The 19,851-nt window shown below is 40.9% G+C and overlaps 2 protein-coding genes across 2 annotated transcripts in view; both read right to left on the bottom strand.

Annotated features, from left to right (window-relative positions):
• LOC103192548 (GPI ethanolamine phosphate transferase 1) overlaps positions 1-251 on the bottom strand; it is a 148,783-nt gene extending 148,532 nt beyond the window's left edge. The window contains exon 1 of the mRNA XM_007935543.1: positions 31-251. Coding sequence (XP_007933734.1) covers positions 31-251 — 221 coding nt within the window. The remainder of the gene's footprint in view (positions 1-30) is intronic.
• An 8,375-nt stretch (positions 252-8,626) lies between these two features.
• Positions 8,627-19,851, bottom strand: part of LOC103192547 (GPI ethanolamine phosphate transferase 1) — a 110,689-nt gene continuing 99,464 nt past the window's right edge. The window contains exons 25-28 of the mRNA XM_007935542.2: positions 19,520-19,593; positions 15,882-15,924; positions 12,035-12,087; positions 8,627-8,750 (exon numbers count right to left, since the gene is read on the bottom strand). Of these exons, the coding sequence (XP_007933733.2) occupies positions 8,627-8,750; positions 12,035-12,087; positions 15,882-15,924; positions 19,520-19,593 (294 nt within the window). The remainder of the gene's footprint in view (positions 8,751-12,034; positions 12,088-15,881; positions 15,925-19,519; positions 19,594-19,851) is intronic.

The raw sequence follows: 19,851 nt of genomic DNA, 5'->3' as shown, positions 1-19,851 counted from the left end.
AGATGGCTTTGTACTAGCTGACACACTCACCTGAGAAACGGCGCTCTGGAACTTCCATCTTCATCTAACTTATAAAGTGCATCTGCTCTCAAGCCATCAGCAACAAACAGCACTAATCTTCTTGCTGGAGGAGGCAATGGTGTAAACTGAGGAGTCATCCCGTGAACCAAAGGGGACGTAAAGTAAATGTCAAAGATGGAGGCAAAGAACACAAGATGTACGAGCAATCCCAAGATAAAGAACAGCAGCATAGTCAGTGTTAGGAGTTAACTTTCAAGCAGAAAACTGCAAGAGAAAACAAAAGCAAATTTGGGTAAGTATTAATGCAATTGTTAATATTTTCATATGTTTTGATGACATATAATTAGTCTTACATTTTAAAATATTCATTACTTGCAATTTCATGTTCATTTACTGTGATAAGGATAAACATTATTTAATAATAAAACATAACCTAAAATGATACAATACTCAAGTGCTCAAAAGAAAAAAAAAGTTCAAGTAAATGTAAGCAATTGTTGTTGTTAGGTGCCGTCAAGTTGGCTCCGACTCATAATGACCCTATGTACAACATCAGGAAACACTGCCTGGTCCGTGGCCTTAGGCAAGCCAACGTGTTGTTATTATGTGCCGTCGAGTCAGATCCGACTCATAGTGATCCCTCCTCGGGTTGCTGAGGCAGGATCACTGCGGAAGTAGATTGCCCCATCTTCCTTCCAAGGAGTGGCTGGTGGGTTTGAACCACCAGTGTTCTGGTTACCAGTCAAGTGCCTTACGACACTACCAGAGCACCTATGTAAGCCATTAGGAACAATAAACATTTCATGATAAACATAAATGCATACAAAGTTGTAAAAATTAGCATTGGCTCAAAGAACCAAGAAAGAATTAAGTCAGCCCTAAAATAAGAATAGAGAGTTCTTGAGTGGCACAAAAAGTGAAGTTCCTGACTACTGACTGAAAGGCTGGTGGGTCAAACCCACCCAGAGGTAACTCAGGACAGAGGCCTAATAATCTCCTTCCGAGAGACCACAACCCTAGAAACCCTGTGGAGCACAGTTCGACTGCACGCATGGGGCTGCCAAGAGTATAAATCAACTCAACAGCAACTCGTTTGGCTTGCTTTTTTAAAATAAGGAAGGCTTCAGTCAAATCAAATCCTATGGACTACTATGAGTTCCATACTCACGGTATTCTTGGTTGCTCACATGGCAACTGTGGCTATGCTAAGGAATTTCAAATTATTGAGTATTTGTGGATCTAATTTTTCTTGATGCCTAGTGGTCAGGGCTAGGGACTTCTGGTGGCCCTAAGGGTTAGATTTTATCCACCCTTCTCTTGCCTATCACTAACTGAGAAAGTAACATAGGAAAAAGCAGTTAAACATGTTTCAAAAATTTAAACTTATAATGAAATCATTTATTTTTAGGTCCCTGAACTAGTATAAAGGAGCTCTAATGGTGCAGTGCCTAAGGCATCTGACTGCTAACCAAAAGGCTGGTAGTTCAAACCTACCAGCCACTCAGTGAAAGGAAGCCGGGGCAAGCTACTTCCCTAAATATTTACTGACTCAGAAACCCGATGGGGCTTGCTATGAGTCAGAATGGACTCGATGGCAGTAGATTTGGTTTGGTGTTTTTTAGTTAATAAAAAGAACAAGATTGTATTTATTGATTCACAAAAATGTCCTGTATGTATACTATGTGCACAAGCTGTGTGCATAATTCTGTGCTGGGGTACTAAAGAGACTAAGAAGCCACTGTCAGTCTGATTAGGTTACAAGTACTTAGGGGAGAAAAACTAACCAGTGTGAAATATCAAATACTATAAATAACCTAGGATTATAAATACTGTATGTAATTATCAAGAGTAAACTGTCCGTGAGTATCAGGAATAACTCTGTGTTGATTGGAAAACACCCCTAAATTACCTCCGACTGTAGTCAAGGAATGACGTCAAACTTCTAAACTTCGTAACGTTTGATAAAGGTAATCACACCTTTCTTTAAAACGTCCAACTTGTAAACAGTCAGTCCAACAATCAAAACCTTGATTCCAGCCTAAATGCATACACCAGAAAAGCTTCAGGTCCTTCCAACGCTGACAAGGGCAGTGACTTGACCAGGTTCTCCAACGTCTCCAGGCTTCAGTTCACTTACCTCTCTAGGGAGGCGGTGGAAACTGGTATTTTCAAGGGACTCTGTGGTGCGATTTGTGTATTAATCCTACGTGTTTATTGAGCACCTAGTAGTATGTAGGCCCAGTCAAGGTTACCAGGGTGTCACAGGTGCAGAAAACTCCAAGCCTCAGAACCCACTTTTCCTTGACGGCTTCGTCCCACAGATGGAGAGCTGAACCCCGGGGGAGGCGCTCTCCCTGCGGTGCACGCAGCCGGACTGTCGCCAGGCCTCTAGGGGCAGCAGGCACATGGCGGGAGGGAAGGAAGAGGAAGCCAAGTTCTAACTCCTGCCCAGGACACACTCGCTCCCTGGACGGAGAAACGTCACCAATTGTCAGCAGACATCGAGAAAGGGGAAGCGTTCGCAGGCGCCAGACCGCAATTTCGGTGCCGCTGCACCTCAACTCATCAACCCCTGGACTTTCCTGGGGATCATCCGGGTCAGATCCGACTCGGAAATGAGGCCACCTCAGCCCGAATGTTCATTAAAGCACTCGGACAGCACACCTTCTGCCCCACGGAATACAGAGACCACCCCTAAGACACCACACAACTAGCCCTCCACCACTGACCACCCCTGACTCCTACCGGGTCAGCCGTTATTCTCGCGATACTTCCGAGGCCACGCCCCTCCATCTGAGGCCTCCCGCCTCCTCCATCCTCCAATCAGTCAAGAGTTGGGAGCGAGATTTGCTTTTGAGCCGGGAGCGTTGCCTTCGATGCCGGCTCTCTGGCATGAGAATGGGCGGGGCTGAGGCGGGGCTCCTACAGTGGCGGGGCCGCGAAAGGGGACCAACACGCACAAAATCTCGCGGCACTGAAGACCAGGAAGCCCTCTACACAGCTGGGCGGTGACTGCACACATGGCTGTTGCAGCGGCCGCTGTGGCCTCAGCAGCTCCTGCTTCCGAGCCACGCCAGGTCGTCCCATGGGCCATGCCTGGGCCCTGGAGACGCGCAGTGCCCACTGAGGCCTGTCAGAGTCAGGGAGGCGCCCTCCCTCCTGACAGGATAAGACGGCGGCGATGGTACCTGGAGGTGACAGTAGTGGCGGCGTCATGAATATATTCCTCTGCTACACTGACGAGAATGACGACAAGGTAGCGGCGACCCAGGAGCAACGGACAAGACTTCGGCTGGGCTCCGGGGGTGGCCTGGATCCTGGCTCTGTGGGCTCGCTGTCGCCTCAGGATCCCGTGGCTTTAGGGAGCAGTGTGCGGACAGGGCTTTCTGGGGAAGCGGCTGCGGTGGCGCTGGGGACCTCGGGAACACCCCCGCCCGACTGTCCATTGATACGATCGTCGCTCAGTTGTTGGGCGATCAGGACTTGCTGACGGCCCTGGAGCCAGACACCCAGCTGTTAAGAGCAGCCGCGAGTTGTTAGAGAGCGGCCGCAGGCTGCCTAGGTTGCAACTGCTCCTTCAACCCTGGCAATTTTGAGAGACCAATGAAACCTCGCTCGGGGGGGAACGCTGGACTTCCCGGTAGCAGCCCCCCTTAGTTGTCTCCTATTGGGTTCAGACTCATGGCGACCCCAAGTGTCAGCATAGACCTCTCCTTCTTGTTGTTAGGTGCCATCCAGTGGGCTGCGACTCATAGTGACCCAATGTACGAGAGAATTGAACACTGCCAGGTCCTGTGCCAGCCCCACAATTCTTGCTACACCTGAGCCCATCGTTGCAGCCACTGTGTCAATCCATTTTATTGAGGGCCTTCCCATTTTTCACTGACCCTCCACTTTAGCAAGCATGAGATCCTTCTGCAGGAAATGGTCCCTTCTGACAACATGACCAAAGTAGGTGAGATGAAGTCTGGCCACTCTTGCTTCCAAGGAGCATTACGGCCACACTTCTTCCAGAACAGATGTTAGTTCTTTAGGCAGTCCATGTTACTTTCTGCATTCTTCTCCAACACCACAGCTCAAAAGCATTGACTCTTCTTCAGGTCTTCCTTATTCATTGTCCAGCTCTCACATGCATATGGGGCGATTGAAAATAAAATGGTTTGGGTTAGGCGTGCCTTAGTCTTCAAAGAGACATCTTTGCTCTTCAGCACTGTTGCAGCAGATTTCCCCAGTGCAATGCACTGGGAAATGCCTTGACTGCTGCTTCCATTGGTAGTATGGAACCAAGTAATTGAAATCTTTGACAATTTCAATCTTTTCTCCATTTATCATGATGCTGCGTATTAGTCCAGTTGTGAGCATTTTTGTTTTCTGTATGTTGACGTGTAATCCATACTGCAGACTGCAGTCTTTAATCTTCATCAGTAAGTGCTTCGAGTCATCCTCACTTTCAGCAAGCAAAGTTGTGTCATCTGTATGTCACAGGTTGTTAATTAGTCTTCCTCCAATCCTGATGCCACGTTCTTCTTCATATAGTACAGTTTCTCGGATTATTTGCTCGGATTAAGTGTGAAAGGATATACAGCCTTAACACACTGCCTTCCTGATTTTTAACCATGCAGTGTTCCCTTGTTCTGTTCAAACGACAGCCTCCTGGTCTATGTAAGGCTCATGAGTACAATCAAGTGTTCTGGAATTCCCATTTCACACAATCAAATGCTTTTGCACAGTCAGTAAAACACGAGTAAACACCTTTCTGGATTCTCTGCTTAGTCTGTGACTTCTCAGATCCCCAGGCTTTTCTTCCCAGGAACCTCTGCATGGGTCTTAACCACCAACCTTTCAGCTGGTAGTGGCACACTTAACTGTTTCCACCACCCAGCGACACTAAATAAGTACAAGTTTTAATATGTAGACAGGTAGAACAAAATTAATGTCACCACAGTTCATTTATAACCTGTAAGTAATGGGTACAATTTATGAACTACGGCTTTCCTCATCTAGACAAGTTCTTTTACTTCATACAAATATTGAAGCATCTGTTTCAAACTTTAAAGCTAATACAAGCCTATAAGAATTAAGCGTTTACATTTATGAGACAGTAAAAAATAGATTCTACATACAACATCTTGACATCTAAGGGAGTTAAAACCTGTTTTTTAGAATGTCAGGAAATGTAGGTGGATGTGTAACTTACAAGAATATTGGAAAGTAGAAAATGTGAGATAAAGAATGAAGCTTTTGCATTTGGGATATATATACACTTTGGTATGCCAGCAATATTAAGTTGTTTTAAAAGAGATTAACAGTGATGAATAAAATGAATCTCAAAAATACAGGATAAATATGCCATAGATTTTTTTTAATATTTTTTATCTTTTAGGATTTTAAATTATGGAATATCATATTAAACATTTCAAAACCTCCAGGTTTACAAAGACAACATGGAAAAAATTAGTCTAAGGGACTAGTGGACCCTATGAACCTCAGACCGGCTACCACTGTCAACCGCTCAGAAAAGGATCAGTGCAGGAGATTCTGGATAGAGTGGGAGAAAAATGTGGAACAAAACTCAAAATTATAAAAAAAAAAAAAAAAGACCAGGCTTACTGGTCTGATAGAGACTGGTACAATCCCTAAGACTATGGCCCCTAGTCACTGTTTGGGCCTGGAATTGAACTCTTGTGGCTTCCAGCCAAACCAACAGGTGAATAAGGTGAACATTTGTATCAGGTGGCTATACTCCTTAGAACAATCAATCATGGCAGATCAGAAGGGCAATATTTGCACAGGGACATAGCTCAAAGGGCAGGAATATATAGGAAAGTAGGACACGGGGAATAGGTAACCACAGGGTGGAAATGGGGAAAGAGCTATTACATTAAGGGGATTGCAATCAGTGTCATAAAACAAAATGTGTATGAACTATTGTATGAAAAATGAAATTGCTCTGTAAACATTCACCCAAATCACAATAAAAAATAAAAAGAATTAAAAAAAAAACTCCAGGTTTATGCAAATCCACCAAGATTTTGGAGTAACTGGGAAAGATCTTGTGGATGTGACCAGTGGTAGAAGATGAATTCCAAAAAAAAAGCAAACTCACTGGCATCCAGTCAATTCTGACTCATAGCAACCCCCTTAAATCATGTAGGCAGCCTTCCTCCAACCTTTGAAACTCCTCCCCCGTAGAGCTGAGAAATCAGCTAGCCGGCCAAGACTATAAAATGAGATCTTCGGTTGATTTTAAACCTTGCTAGTACAGAAATTAGAAGATAAAATTATCTTATTAAATCATGAGAAAGGTCTTTGATGGTGTGAAAAAGATGACTCAATCATTTCTTAAAAAAAAGTTTTTAAAGAAGTTGGTAGATTACATAAATGAAATGCTTTTTTTGTAAGATATAAGTTTTACACATTTAATAATTGTGAAAGTGAATGTCTTGTAGTTGATCTACTGATTTAATGTAGTAGGAAGTCATTTTTTTCCCTAAGAAAGGAAAATCATACAATCATGGAAATCATGGAAATGATCTTACAATTGATTTTCTTGGAAAAAAAGAGTAAGATAGTTTGACTTCCCCTCAGTTGCATCACTATCAACAAATAACTCCTTCACATCAGCTTTGTGCATTTTCCATTCATTATTTCATTAGTATTTACAGTAGAGAGCTCTGGTGGTGCAGTGCCTAAGGCATTTGACTGCTAACCAGAAGGCATCTCTGGATTTGATGGAATTATTCCCAATTTACAAATGAAAATAAAAGCCTGATTGTTCTATTAGTTATGATCGTATTATGGAAAAGTAGTTACCATAATCCAAAACAGGATCTATAATAAAAGACCATATTTATGCTTCATTGGTAAGAGTGTATATCTACACTTTAGGTATATGAAGCAAAAGTGAATGTGATACAGAAAAAATTAATTATTGCCAAAGCATTTTTTGTTAATGTATTATACTTTTAAAGCCTTTAACCCATTGAGATGTATGCTATTGCCAATGTGCTAAACAATCTAGCAGTTTCTCTTTGTACAGTGAAATGGACTTGTTGAAAAATGAACACATTGACATGCCAGTAATATGTGATTCTATTTAACCTTTGGATCAGTCTTCCTGACAAAGACTGAAGACAGTGGACAGAATTCAGTTGTATAGATGAAATTGATTCCACTAAATAATAATAGTGTCCAAAACCAAAACTCAAGCTTGTATTGGTATGTAAAGGTCAGTTACTGGAAAATACAAATAAAAATTGCTCCAAAATATTTTGCCCTTTAGAATTGTTCTACATATAAGAACCTAAATTTAATGAGAGGATTTGGTACTTTGGGCTAGAATTTCACAGTCAGAAATTTGGCACTTATCCCACTAATTATGATAGTGTGAGAAAGTTTAACCCACAGCTTCACAAAATTCTGTTAACAATACAACCTTTAGAAATAAGCTATTATGCATAACAGATAGTGAAGCTACAATTTAAAAAACATACTCCTTGTTAATGTTTTCCATGGGCAAGACAAAATGCCAAGCATTAGCTACATTTACACTGCCATAAATTTCATGAAATATCAGTACTCAGAAAAAAAAAAAAAGTGAAGCATTTAGTTTGCTGACTGTGAAAAATATCACTAATAAGTCCTTTCTCCTTGCCTTGGGTCCTGGAGGGTCAGACACTGGCTAGCAATCTAGAGTGATGGAAAAGAGATGCCACTCATATCTGTGCTTGCTGGGGCCATCTGCTGCTAGTCTGAGGCAGGCTGCACACTGTTGACCACTCAATTACATGCACATTTCATTTACTATTTTAGAATAGACCACTGACACTGCGTTTACCCCTTACAGTGATTTTATAACATTCTAATACCTGACTGTGAGCACACCTCACAATCAGAACCTTCTAAGTTTACACCCAGCAATGAAATACAAGATAAGCCCTCTGAATAAAGTTCACAAGGATGGAGGGGAGAGAAATTTGTGTTGCTTTAATTTTGAAAAACTAAGACGTGTAAGACAGCAGTGTTGCATGCTGAAGAAAAGTGACAAGTACCTGCAAGCACTGCTTTCTACTGAAGCTTTAGGAAATTCCAAATAACAAATCCTGGTTGTCTGTCTTGTGATGTGGTTTAGCAGTTACACTACTTGCAGATCTAGTGCTGAGAGGTGACAAATGCTTATGGCGCCCCTGGAGCCTGCCTTCAAGCTCAGCCCTAGCGCTGATTTGGGGCGCAGTCTGTTGCATGTGCTCCTGGGGGTTCACGGGAAGCTGTGCAGCTGGGGCTGGTCTGTTGCAGGTGAAGCTACGGAACATGGGTGAGAGGTGCTGCCGGGTGACGGGAAATGGGGACTGCTTCTCCAGACCTCCCCACTGTTTCCTGCATGCAACACATGAAGAGGAAATTCCTTTGTTCCTAGGAACCTGTAAATTCAATACTCCAGGTATAATTTCCTTTACAGCAGCAGAAAATGCTAGACATCAATATCCATTTTCCTAAAGTTTATTGAGTCCCTGATAGGGCTGTATGGCATACCAATCCATTTAAATTAGAGGTTAAAAGAAAAATGAGAAATGGGATAGACATGCTGAAGGACGCTTCCGCAACCTCACAGGAGACGGACTTTGGGTTTTTCCCCCAGTCTGAGTTTCTTTGTTGTGAGCAGCTGTGCCACGCCACTGACCAATCCCAGGAAGACGGTCATGAACATGACCATCGCATAGTTGGTAATGCTGCAAAAGGGGGAAAAGAAACATGTCACAGGCTGAGAGAACACCTGGGAGGAAAAGCATAAGATACCCTATGCCCATTCACAAAGGATTATATCTCGATAACATCTGAAGTCTAAAAGGCAGTTTTTGTTAACAACTATGAGGCTATTACATTGAGCAGGAATTCATAAGCCTTTATATGCCATAACCTTTTTGGCAGTATGGTAAATTCTATAACCCCTGTTCCAAATACTATTTGGATACGTATAATATAAAACACACAAGAATAATACAAGGACATAAGTGATGGATCAAGATTTCATACAAAGTTGTGATATAGTAATAGATGTATTTCCTTAATAATGCATTGATCCACATGATCTAGTGGCAGTCCTAACACTACTGTTACTCTCATGGCCAAGGCCACGCACCAGGAACACATGCCATAAGGACACCACTGAAATGGCCTGTTGGGGCTGATTTGGTTAGTGCCTCCCCTTCCAGGCACACCCTCACCCCACTGGGTAAACTTGTATGTACAAGACAAGACTCAATTTCTAGATAGGGAGCCACTTGTAGAAGTAATATTTGATTCACTAACACAAGTCAAATAAAGACTATGGATCTTCATTTATATGTCAGTAGAATTTATACTGTAGCTTTGAAATCAATGTTCAAGGCTATCTTTCTAGAAATGTCTTATATGAAACCTGTGAGTTTCTCAAGTCCAAAATACTTATCATACTCCACAAGGCTATGCATTGTGCTTTCACCCTCATAGTTCTGTTTACGTCCATTCCCTCTCCTACCCACTACATCCTCTAGTTGCAATTATACCCTGCTTTCAAGGGCCAGGTCAAATGCCAAACCTTGTAGGGTGTTTCCTCAGTTACTGAAGCCTGACATGAAGCTGCTTCTTGTCTGTGTTCAGATGTCCTTTCTCACATGCTAACTTGTATTACAGTCCTCATGTCCTCCACCCTATGTTAGACCATAACCTCTCTGAACACAGAGGCTATGCCTCATAATCCCAGGGTTGTAATGGCCCTTACAAGTTATATATCCTTCCATTTAGTGCTTAAAATCCCTAAGCAATAGATTATTAACGTCATTATCTCCAGGAACTCTTGTGGTGTAGTGTTAAAGCATTCAGCTGCTAATCAAAAGGTTGGCAGCTCAAACCCACCAGCTGGTCTGTGGGAGAAAAGATGAGGTAGTCCTACTTCTGTAAAGATTTACTGCCTTGGAACCCTATGGGGCAGTTCAACTCTGTGCTGTAGGGTGGCTATGAGTTGGAACTGATCCCATTCACCTCAGTGATTCACACCGTGTAAAGCACTTTCTGCGTGGAGCTGAGGGAAGGGCAGAAGGCAGACAGTCACTGCTGCCAAGGGGAAGAGAAGGGGAACCCCGGAGGCTCCAGTCTGTCAGACAGTAACACGGAGGGTAGCAGATTCTGGGTGGCCGCTGCCGCTCTGATTGCCCATCTTCTAGGGAATTGTTGAGCTTGCATAGGCTGGTCCTTCTCATTTTCTAGCCAAGATCACAGAGATTACTGCCACTTAATCCAATGCAGACTTTTACTTCTTTGCTTCTGCAATCTCTCTAACATTAGATTGTGTGACCTCCCTCCTTCCTGAAATGTCTTTTCATTTCCACAGGACTGCTCTCTCCTGCTTTGCTTCTGCCTTTCTGGACATTTCTCTTTTTTACATAATTGATATCAGAATATCCATTTTAAGATAAGATTTTTTTTTCTTTATTTGGTATTTCAACAATTTCACACATACAGTTCCATGACATAAATATATTCATCATATTGTTCAACTGTCACCCTTTTCCATCCCCAAATTATACCACCACCCTCAACGGGCTCAGTGTCCCCTAACCATTGACTTCTTTCCCCCTCTCTGCTGCCAACTCTGGTACAAACCCACTACTGTTGAGTCGATTCCAACTCATAGTGACCCTATAGGACAGAGTAGAACTGCCCCATAGAGTCTCCAATACTTTAATTCTTTATGGAAGCTGACTGCCTCATCTATCTGGATCCACTGATGGGTTTCAACCACAACCTTCTGGTAATCAGCCAAGTGCTTTAACCACTGTGCCACCAGGGGTCCTGTCCACTCCTGGTAACCCTAATAAGCTTTGGTCTCTATAGTATATTACACTTTCTGGCCACTTCTTTCAGTCTCATCCTTGCCCTTAAATATCAGTGGCTTCTAAGGTCCCCTCTTAGCTCTTTTCTCACTCTGCACACTCTCCCTAAGTCTTGTGACTCATCATGCTCTCTGCAAGATTAAAGTAGGCGTCTTGACTATGATCTATGGAGGACCTCTCATACCTGGCACATACAGAATGTAACAATTTCAATCAGACCCCAGAGTTAAGGGACTCATGGTCCCTTGGGGAAGCAGATATGGCACAAGTAACAAGCAGTGAGCTACCTGAAAGATGTGAAAAGGGGAGAGACTATGTAACGTGGGTGTCTCACCTAAACCTATCACAATTCCTGGTGACATGAAGTGGTGAATAAATATTGGGGCGGTTCAAAACCACCAGCCACTCCTCGGAAGGAAGGTTGGGCAATCCTACTTCCGTAGTGATACTGCCTCGGAAACCCAAGGAGGGGTCACTATGAGTCGGGGCCGACTCGACGGCACATAACAACAACAACAACAGCAACAACAACAATGAAATAAAATACTTCTGCCAAAATGTATTTTGTCTCTGAAAACGAAAAGGCAAAACTATCAAACATACCTGCTTGGCAATTATTGCCACTGAAATCACAATAAAGAGGATAAAGTGTAAATTATAAACGTTATAGGTATCACATGTTAAAATGTTCCCATATTAAAGATTCTAAGAGCCAGATAATGATCATATGGCACTTAAGCCATCACATAAAATTTAACTACAATATGAATAGCCTCATTATTTAAAAAAAAAAAAAAAAAAGGAAGGAAGGAAAGAAGGCAGTTGCGCGAGGAGGAGAGGGACACACGCCTGAGGGACCGACTCTGAAACCCCAGGTGCAGCCATTCCTCTCACACCTTCCTGCTGTCCTCCAGTTCTCTCCACACTCAGCACCTATCTTCCTCCTCATATCTCCCAGAAATATGATAATGCATCAACACCAAGAAGAAAGGAGGAGATGACAAGTGTCACCTTCAGAGGCTTAAAGTGATTGTTTCTTGTTATAATTCCCTCAAATCACTTTGGTGCCTGCTCGGTGTACAAAAATACCAACTTAGTTTTTCACTGTACTCTTAAGAACTTCTATGTGAATACATACTTACCTTGTTCCAATGTCAAGCCAGCTGCCATAATCCTTGACCAAGAAGAAAAATTGCTGGAAAATAAAACAAAGTATGGTTCCAACAATTAAAAGGAACTTAGATTCAATCTAAAAACGAACTTACTCTAGGAATGTGTGTTCTAGATTTCTGATCCTTCAATATCAATAAAATATGAACTTTGCTGAAATGTTTACTTCTACTAAAATTAAAAACCAAAAATAGAAGTATTCAATTAAATGAATACAAGAATGATATCTGTGAATGAGAAATAAAAAAGAAACAGCCAAGTTTAAAGACACTAAATAATAGCAAAGACATTAAGTGAAAAGAATCTACATCATCCATCCATTCAACAAATATTTACTGATTGCCTACTATGTGCTAATCACTGTGTTAGATCCTGGAGATCGATTCTCTTTCATAGGGCGTATGGTCTAGTGAATGATTCAGTCAAATTATCAAGCAATTACACACACAGTGTGATGGGTGTTGCTCTCAGAAGACGCAGGTAATTATGGGAAACAGGAAGGGATATGCACCCCTGACTATAATATAAGGGAAGGCTTCTCCAGGAAGTTGAAATCTATATGAAAAGTAGGAATCAGGCGAAAGGGGAAGTTGGGGAGATAGAAAGAGAAGAGTGTTCCTGGCAGAGGGAATGTTATATGTATCACATATTAAGGAACATGCATAACATTGAGTCCAGACAGAATTTGACAGGGTCAGGGTGAAGCTGGTTTATAAAACACAAAGAGGGGAGAGGTAAGAAATGATACCAGTCAAGTAAGAGAAGCCAGACTGAAAAGACTTTGTAATTTATGTTAAATCTGACCCTTAAGAGCCAGATTAATTATTCAAAAGTTTAAGACAAGACCAGATAGGGCTGTGTTTCAGAAAAATCACTCTGGCTGAAGGGGTCACATGGTTTGGAGAGATACAAAAGTTGAAGTGGGACCAGGTAGGATTCTGTTGCAGTGATGTAGGTGAGAAATATTTGTGGCCTGGCTTAAGGTAGTGGCAATAGGATTGAGGCAACTAAAGAGATTCAAGAGATGGGTAAAAGGGACAGGAATGGCATTAAGGGAGAAGGAAGAACCATCACCAATATTTGGTTTCTGTCTTGGGAATCAGGGTGGAGAGTAAAGTCATTCCTAAAATGAACAGCAGAAGAAAAGTAGGCTTGAAAGGAAGCAAAGGGACATTGGGTATCAGTTCAGTTTGGAGTATGATGAATTCGAGATGCTTATGGGCTATCCAAAAAGAGCTCTGGTGGCACAGTGTTTAAGCGCTCAGCACTACACAAGAGGTCAATGGTTCAAACAACCAGCTACCCCATGGGAGGAGGATGTGGCAGAAAGATGCCGTAGTCTGCTTAGATGACAGCCTGGGAAACCCTATGGGGAAGTTCTACTCTGTCCAAGAGAATCACTATGAATCACAATCTAGTTGAAGGCAATGGGCTGGGCTGGGCTGTCTAAATGGAGATAGCCAGCAGAAAAATGAAAATGGATTTGAAGGTCTGGCCACAGATATGGTTAAAGAGATAGATCTAGAAAATGATTAGCATTTGAAAGGTAAATGACACCATAGCAGTGAAAGAGAAAATCCATGGAGAGAATGCAGAGAGGAAAGGCGCCCTGAACATTAACATTTAGTTGACATAAGAGGAAGAAGAACATGAAAAGAAGATTGAGACAGAATCTCATTTTTTTTTTTCCAGCAAGAATGGTGGAAAGAAAGCCAGGAGAATGTGGCACATGGAAACCAAGGGTAATGACTGTGTCAAGGGTTGTGTGGTGAGCTGCCAGTCACAAACGTTGGTAGAGGTCAAATAAGACAGGGACCAAGAACTCTCTCCATTAAATTTAACAAAGGAGAGGCAATTTCAGAGGTCTGGTTAAGGCAGAAGGCTGTGCTGGGTTAAAGAATGAGTTGGAAGTGGAGTAGTAGAATCCGATACAGTATGTTGTTGTTGTTGTTATGTGCCATCGAGTTGGCCCCGACTCATAGCGACCCCTCCTTGGGTTTCTGAGGCAGTACCACTACGGAAGTAGATTGCCCCATCTTCCTTACGAGGAGTGGCTGGTGGGTTTGAACTGCCAGCCTTCTGGTTAGCAGTCAAGTGCCTCAGGTACTACGCTACCAGAGCTCCCCCGATACAGTATACAATACAGATAAAGATTGATTGAATAGTAACAAAGACAATGAGAGGATGATGGATAAGTCTTTTCTTTCTAAAAGATGGGAGGAAGAAACCAAGAAAGAGAAAAAGAAAGGGTGAGGAGAGGAAAAGGGAAATCATGTAATAATAATAAAGTCAATTCACCGAGACAGCAAAGCATGCCTAAGTGTGTATGCACCAAACAACGGATCTTCAAAATACATTACACAAAAACCGACAGAACTAGAAGAAATGGACAAATCCACAATTATAGTTGGAGATTAAAACACCTCTCTCTCAATAATCAGTAGAACTACTAAACAGAAAATCAGCAAGGATATAGAAGAACTTCATCAACCAACATGATATAAATGACTATTTTAGAACAATCCAACCAACAACTATAGAATACACATTCTTTTCAAGTAGGAGTTTGGGTGGCATAGTGCCTAAGGCATTTGCCTGCTAACCAAAAGCTTGGTGGTTCGAACCCACCAGCCACTTCATGAAAGGAAGATGGAGCAATTCTGTAAAGATTTACTGCCTGGGGAACCCAGTGAGGGTGGCTATGAGTCAAGTACTCATGGAATATTCACCAAGACAGACCCTATCCTGATATGAACCAATCTCAACAAATTTAAAAGAAATGAAATCAAACTGTGTCCTCTCATCACAGTGTAGTCAAACTAGAAATTATAACAGGAAAATCTCCAAACACTTGGAAATGAAACAAAACACATCTAAATAATCCATGGATCAAAAGGAAGGCTCAAGGGAAACAAACGACTACACTGGATTCAATAAAAATGAAAATATCTTAAATACACAGTTTGATACAGGGCACAATATTTTCATCTAATTTATAGCAAGTCACTAGGACCGTGCTTTGAACAGTTAACCTTCTCAGAGTCGTGAGTTACTTTTCGCACACTTCCTCTTAGCTAACACACTGCACACAAGAGGAGCACCTGCACATCCTTCACTCAGATCTCACTGTAGCTATCCTCTTGATAACATTGTCCCACTTGAGAAGCTGCACTTCTTTCCTTCTTTCTTCCTCCTCTTCTTTATGTATTTTTTAAATCAGAGAGAAAGGTTTTAAATCAACATTTTAAGGAGAAAAATGAGATTATGTTACCTAAATCTAAAATCACCTTTTTTTCTATTAATTTTCTGTCATAGCCTCATTTCATATACAACGCAACATGGAATAAACTCCCCCCAAAAAAACCCAAACCCATTACTGTCAACTCAATTCCAACTCGTAGCAACCCTACAGGACAGAGTAGAATTGCCCCATAGGTTTCTAAGGCTGTAATTTTTACAAAAGCTAACTGCCACATCTTTCTCCCATGAAGCAGCTGGAGGGTTTGAACTACTGATCTTTTAGTTAGCAGCTCAGTGCTTAACCACTGCACCATGAGAACTCTTTTACAACATGGAACACTAGGTATAACAGGAGATTACAACAACCAAGTAATAAAATCTAGCATCTTCAAACTAGCACTTACTGCATGACGAGTGATATAAAAAGGGAAGGAATTTGTGTGTATAAATTATGTCAACACTTTAACTCAAAATTGAAAGAGTCCATGTATAATAATGCATCTGTGTTTCTCTTGATTAAATTAACACAGCTTTGATTTTTAAAATATTATTTATAATGAATATCCAATAAAGCCTTACCAGAGCCATGATATCCGATATGACAAGAACAAAAAGAAAAAGACTAAAAAAGAAAAAAAATTTTTAGAATGAGATACAATATGACATACATATTTTCAAGCACATTAAAACCCAATGAAAATAATCACCTAATCCTACATTTTAATGTTTTGCTCCTAAAAATACTACTTTTAACAGTGTCCTTTTCAAATTATCATGGGTGACTGTTCCTCATTTATGAGCTGAATTTCAACAATGTGATTGAAAACTTTGAATAGTTATTTCAGTGATATAAAAGGGACAGGAATTATTGTTATTAAGAAACTATTATATTTAAAACCACAGGTTTATTATAGAAATATAACTCAATATTTCACATAATATTCTTCTAAGACTCCTCTCCCAGTGATGCATTCAACTCCAGCAGTGAGTTGTGGCAACATGGGACACACTGTCCACCAAGGAGGCTGGCTAGACAGTCAGTGCCTAGGACTTTTATCAGCGGCTCTTCACATGAACACTCTCTGCCTAGCTTATAACAAAACTCCAGACCCCAGAATAAGGCGGGAGTTTAGCATAAACAATATTGTTTGCACCAACAGATACAGTGAAGCATTCATGTTGGGATGGGGGGAACCTTCCCAAATCCAAGTTTCCAAAGGCCAGCAATGGCCAAAGTAGCAAGCAGGCCTTTCTAAGGATAACAGGAACTCTTTCCTGCACAAGGACTAACGTCATTCTTTTGCATGTGACTATCCAGATGTTCCAATACATTTCTGAGAAATAAGACAAAAGATACAGCTAAACTTCCAGCCCATTTTATTTTGCTTTTTTTTCCTTTTTCTTCCTCCACTAAAATCTATAGTAGGCACAGTTATGTCTGTAACAAGGAAGGAATTAACAAAATAGTAAGTTATATGTTACTGTTTTCTTCACTAACTTGAAAAATATTTCAGTAATATTTTATTGCTGAGAAAGCAGATCAGTAGTCTGCTAAAAAAGCTAATTGCCTCGAATGATGGCATTTTCATTTTGTAACAATCTTATAGCAATCACATGAAATACCCTCAAATGTTTACTCTCATTTCCTGAAAAATGGACATAGCAAATACTTTTTTTGTGTGTTCCTTCCCCTCCCCTCCAACCCCCGGCAACCGACAAAGAAAGTTTCCCTCTCTATATAAACCTTTCCTTGACCCTCCACAACAATGAACCAATACTATATTTGTCCTTCTGTGATTGACTTATTTCACTCAGCATAATGTCCTCCAAGTTCATCCATATTATACAGTGTTTTGCAGACTCCACATTATTCTTTAGTGCTGTGTAAGATTCCATTATGTGTACCATAGTTTGGTCATCCACTCTTCCGCCGATGGGCACGTAAGTTGTTACCATCTTTTTGCTATTGTAAATAGTGCTGTGATGAACATGAGCGTGCATGTATCTGTTCCTGTCCTGGCTCTCACCTCTCTAGGATATATACCTAGTAATGGGATTGCTGGGTCAAATGGTATCTCCAATTCCAGCTTTCTAAGGAATCACCATACTGCTTTCCATAGGGGTTGTATCTCTTCACAGTCCCACCAGCAGTGTATGAGAGTCCCAATCTCTCCACATCCCCACCAGCATTTGTTATTTTCTGTCTCGTTGAACCTTGCCATCAGTGCTGGGATGAGATGGTATCTCGTTGTTTTAATTTACATCTCTCTGATGACCAATGATTGTGAGCATCTCTTCATGTATTAGCTGACCACCTGAATATCCTCCTTGGTGAAGTGTCTATTCATGTCTTCTGCCCATTTTTCAATTGGATTGTTCATTCCTTTGCTCTTGAGACATTGGAGTTTTCTATCAATCCTAGAGATAAGTCCCTTGCCATATATGTAATTACCAGCAAATACGAATTTGTTGCTGCTATTTTTGTTACGTGCTTTTTTATTGTGTCGATTTCTTTGTTCCATATAATTTTCTAGGCTGAGCTCGTTTTGTTTATGAATTGTGTTATTACTTCCTTCGTTGCTATTGTTTTAGTATTTCCTAAATACTTGTGCTGATCCTCTTTTTTATTTTTATGTGAAAGTTTATGATTTTTCTTTGAGGTTACCCTCTGACTTATAGTTTTCTTCTCAAGTTTAGAACAGTCCGTTCTATCTTGTAGTTGTCTTGACTTCCCTACCATCTAGAAGTTCTGTAATGACACAGTATTTTCCCTCTTTTTGGTTTGTGGTTGTCCTCATTTGTCAATTGATGTCTCTGGTTCCCTGCTTACAATCTTGTAGGCTTATTTACTTTGGACACTTCCATAGCTGGGGTGGTTTCTGAGTTATGTCATCATGTATGTTAATGGTCAGTTGTTGTTTGCTGTTGTTGCTTCTCTGCCCAAAGGACTCCCTTTAGCATGTCTTCTAAGGTTGGTCTAGTTTTAACAAATTCCCTTAATTTCTGTTTATCTGGAACTGTCCTAATTTCACCATCATATTTGAGGGACAATTTTGTTGGGTACATAATTCTTGGCTGGAAGTTTTTCTCTTTCGGGGTTTTAGATATACCATCCCATCGACTTTTCGCCTGCATGGTTTCTGCTGAGAAATGCGAGCTTAGTCTTATTGGTTATCCCTTGTAGGTAATTTTTCGTTTTTCCCATGCTGCTCTCATGATTCTTTCTTTGTCTTTGGTTTTAATGAATTTGATGATGATATGTCTGGGTTTCCTTTTAGAGTCTATCCTGTTTGGGGTTCGTTGGACTTCCTGAATGGATATATTCTCATCTTTCATCATACCAGGAAAATTCTCCTCCAACAAATCTTTGACAATTTTCTCTGTGGTTTTATTTGTGTCTTCCTGTTCTGGAATTCTGATTACACATAGGTTATTCCTTTTGATGGTATCCCACATGAACCTTAGGCTTTCTTCATTTTGTTTTGATCTTTTTTCAGATTGACCCTTTTCCAAAGAAGTATTGAGGTATTTGCCTTCAATCTCACTAATTCTGTCTCCCATTGATTTAATTCTACTCCTTTGTCCTTTCAGTATCTTATCTATTTATGAAAATTTAGTATTAATCTTCTGGATTTCTGTGTGTAGACTTTGTATCATTTCTAATTTTTCATTTATGTTGTCATTTTGTTCTTGTATTATCTTTCAAAATTATTGTAAGGTTTTCTCTGTGTTTGCCTCAATTTTGTCAGTGTTTTCCTTGATCTGTCTCTCAATTCATTGAAGATACCTAAGTATAATTCTTTTGAATTCCTTATCAGGGAGTTCCAATGCTGTGTCTTCCACAGGAATGTGCTTTGGGTCTGTATCCTGGTCCCTTCTTTTTCCTGCTTTATGTTGCTTCGTTATGTGGACTGTGATGCTCTGTTGTCTCTGAGGCATTGTGACGTTTTTGTGTTTATATTTAATTGGTGATTGTACATTGCAGTTACTTGCCCACAATTTTCATTTTCTTTGTTTTGTTTGTATGTTATCTACATAAGCAGGGTACTGTGCTGTGCTCCTCTATCGCTAGTTGACAGCACTTATACACTCACCACCTGTTTCCTTTCTTGTTGTCAGCCTCTCATATGTCCCTGACATCCTTGGCAAACAGAGCCTATTCTTAGGTCCCTGGAATCCAAAATCCATAGCAAATGCTTCTTAAGCTTTTATCTTACCTTTTAGATGATAACTGGGTAATTAACTGAACTGCTTCAAAAGCACACATCACAAGAATAAAGGGGACTAAAATCTGTTTAAAAGAAAGGCAAATGATGCATGAGCAACTGAGGTGTTTGAAATCCATTTTGAAAGAAACACTATTACTGCTTTCACAAATATTTTCCAATTCTCAAATAACTTTTATATAAACTCCCCACCCACTGTCATCAAGTCAATTCTGACTCATAGCGACCCTATGTTGTTGTTGTTGTTATGTGCCGTCGAGTCGGCCCCGACTCATAGCGACCCCTCCTTGGGTTTCCGAGGCAGTATCACTATGGAAGTAGGA

Source organism: Orycteropus afer, unplaced genomic scaffold, assembly GCF_000298275.1.
Source record: "Orycteropus afer afer isolate SDZICR_OR568_19922 unplaced genomic scaffold, OryAfe1.0 scaffold00029, whole genome shotgun sequence".
In the NCBI taxonomy this organism is placed as follows: domain Eukaryota; kingdom Metazoa; phylum Chordata; class Mammalia; order Tubulidentata; family Orycteropodidae; genus Orycteropus; species Orycteropus afer.
This window is presented reverse-complemented; position numbering and strand designations above follow the sequence as displayed.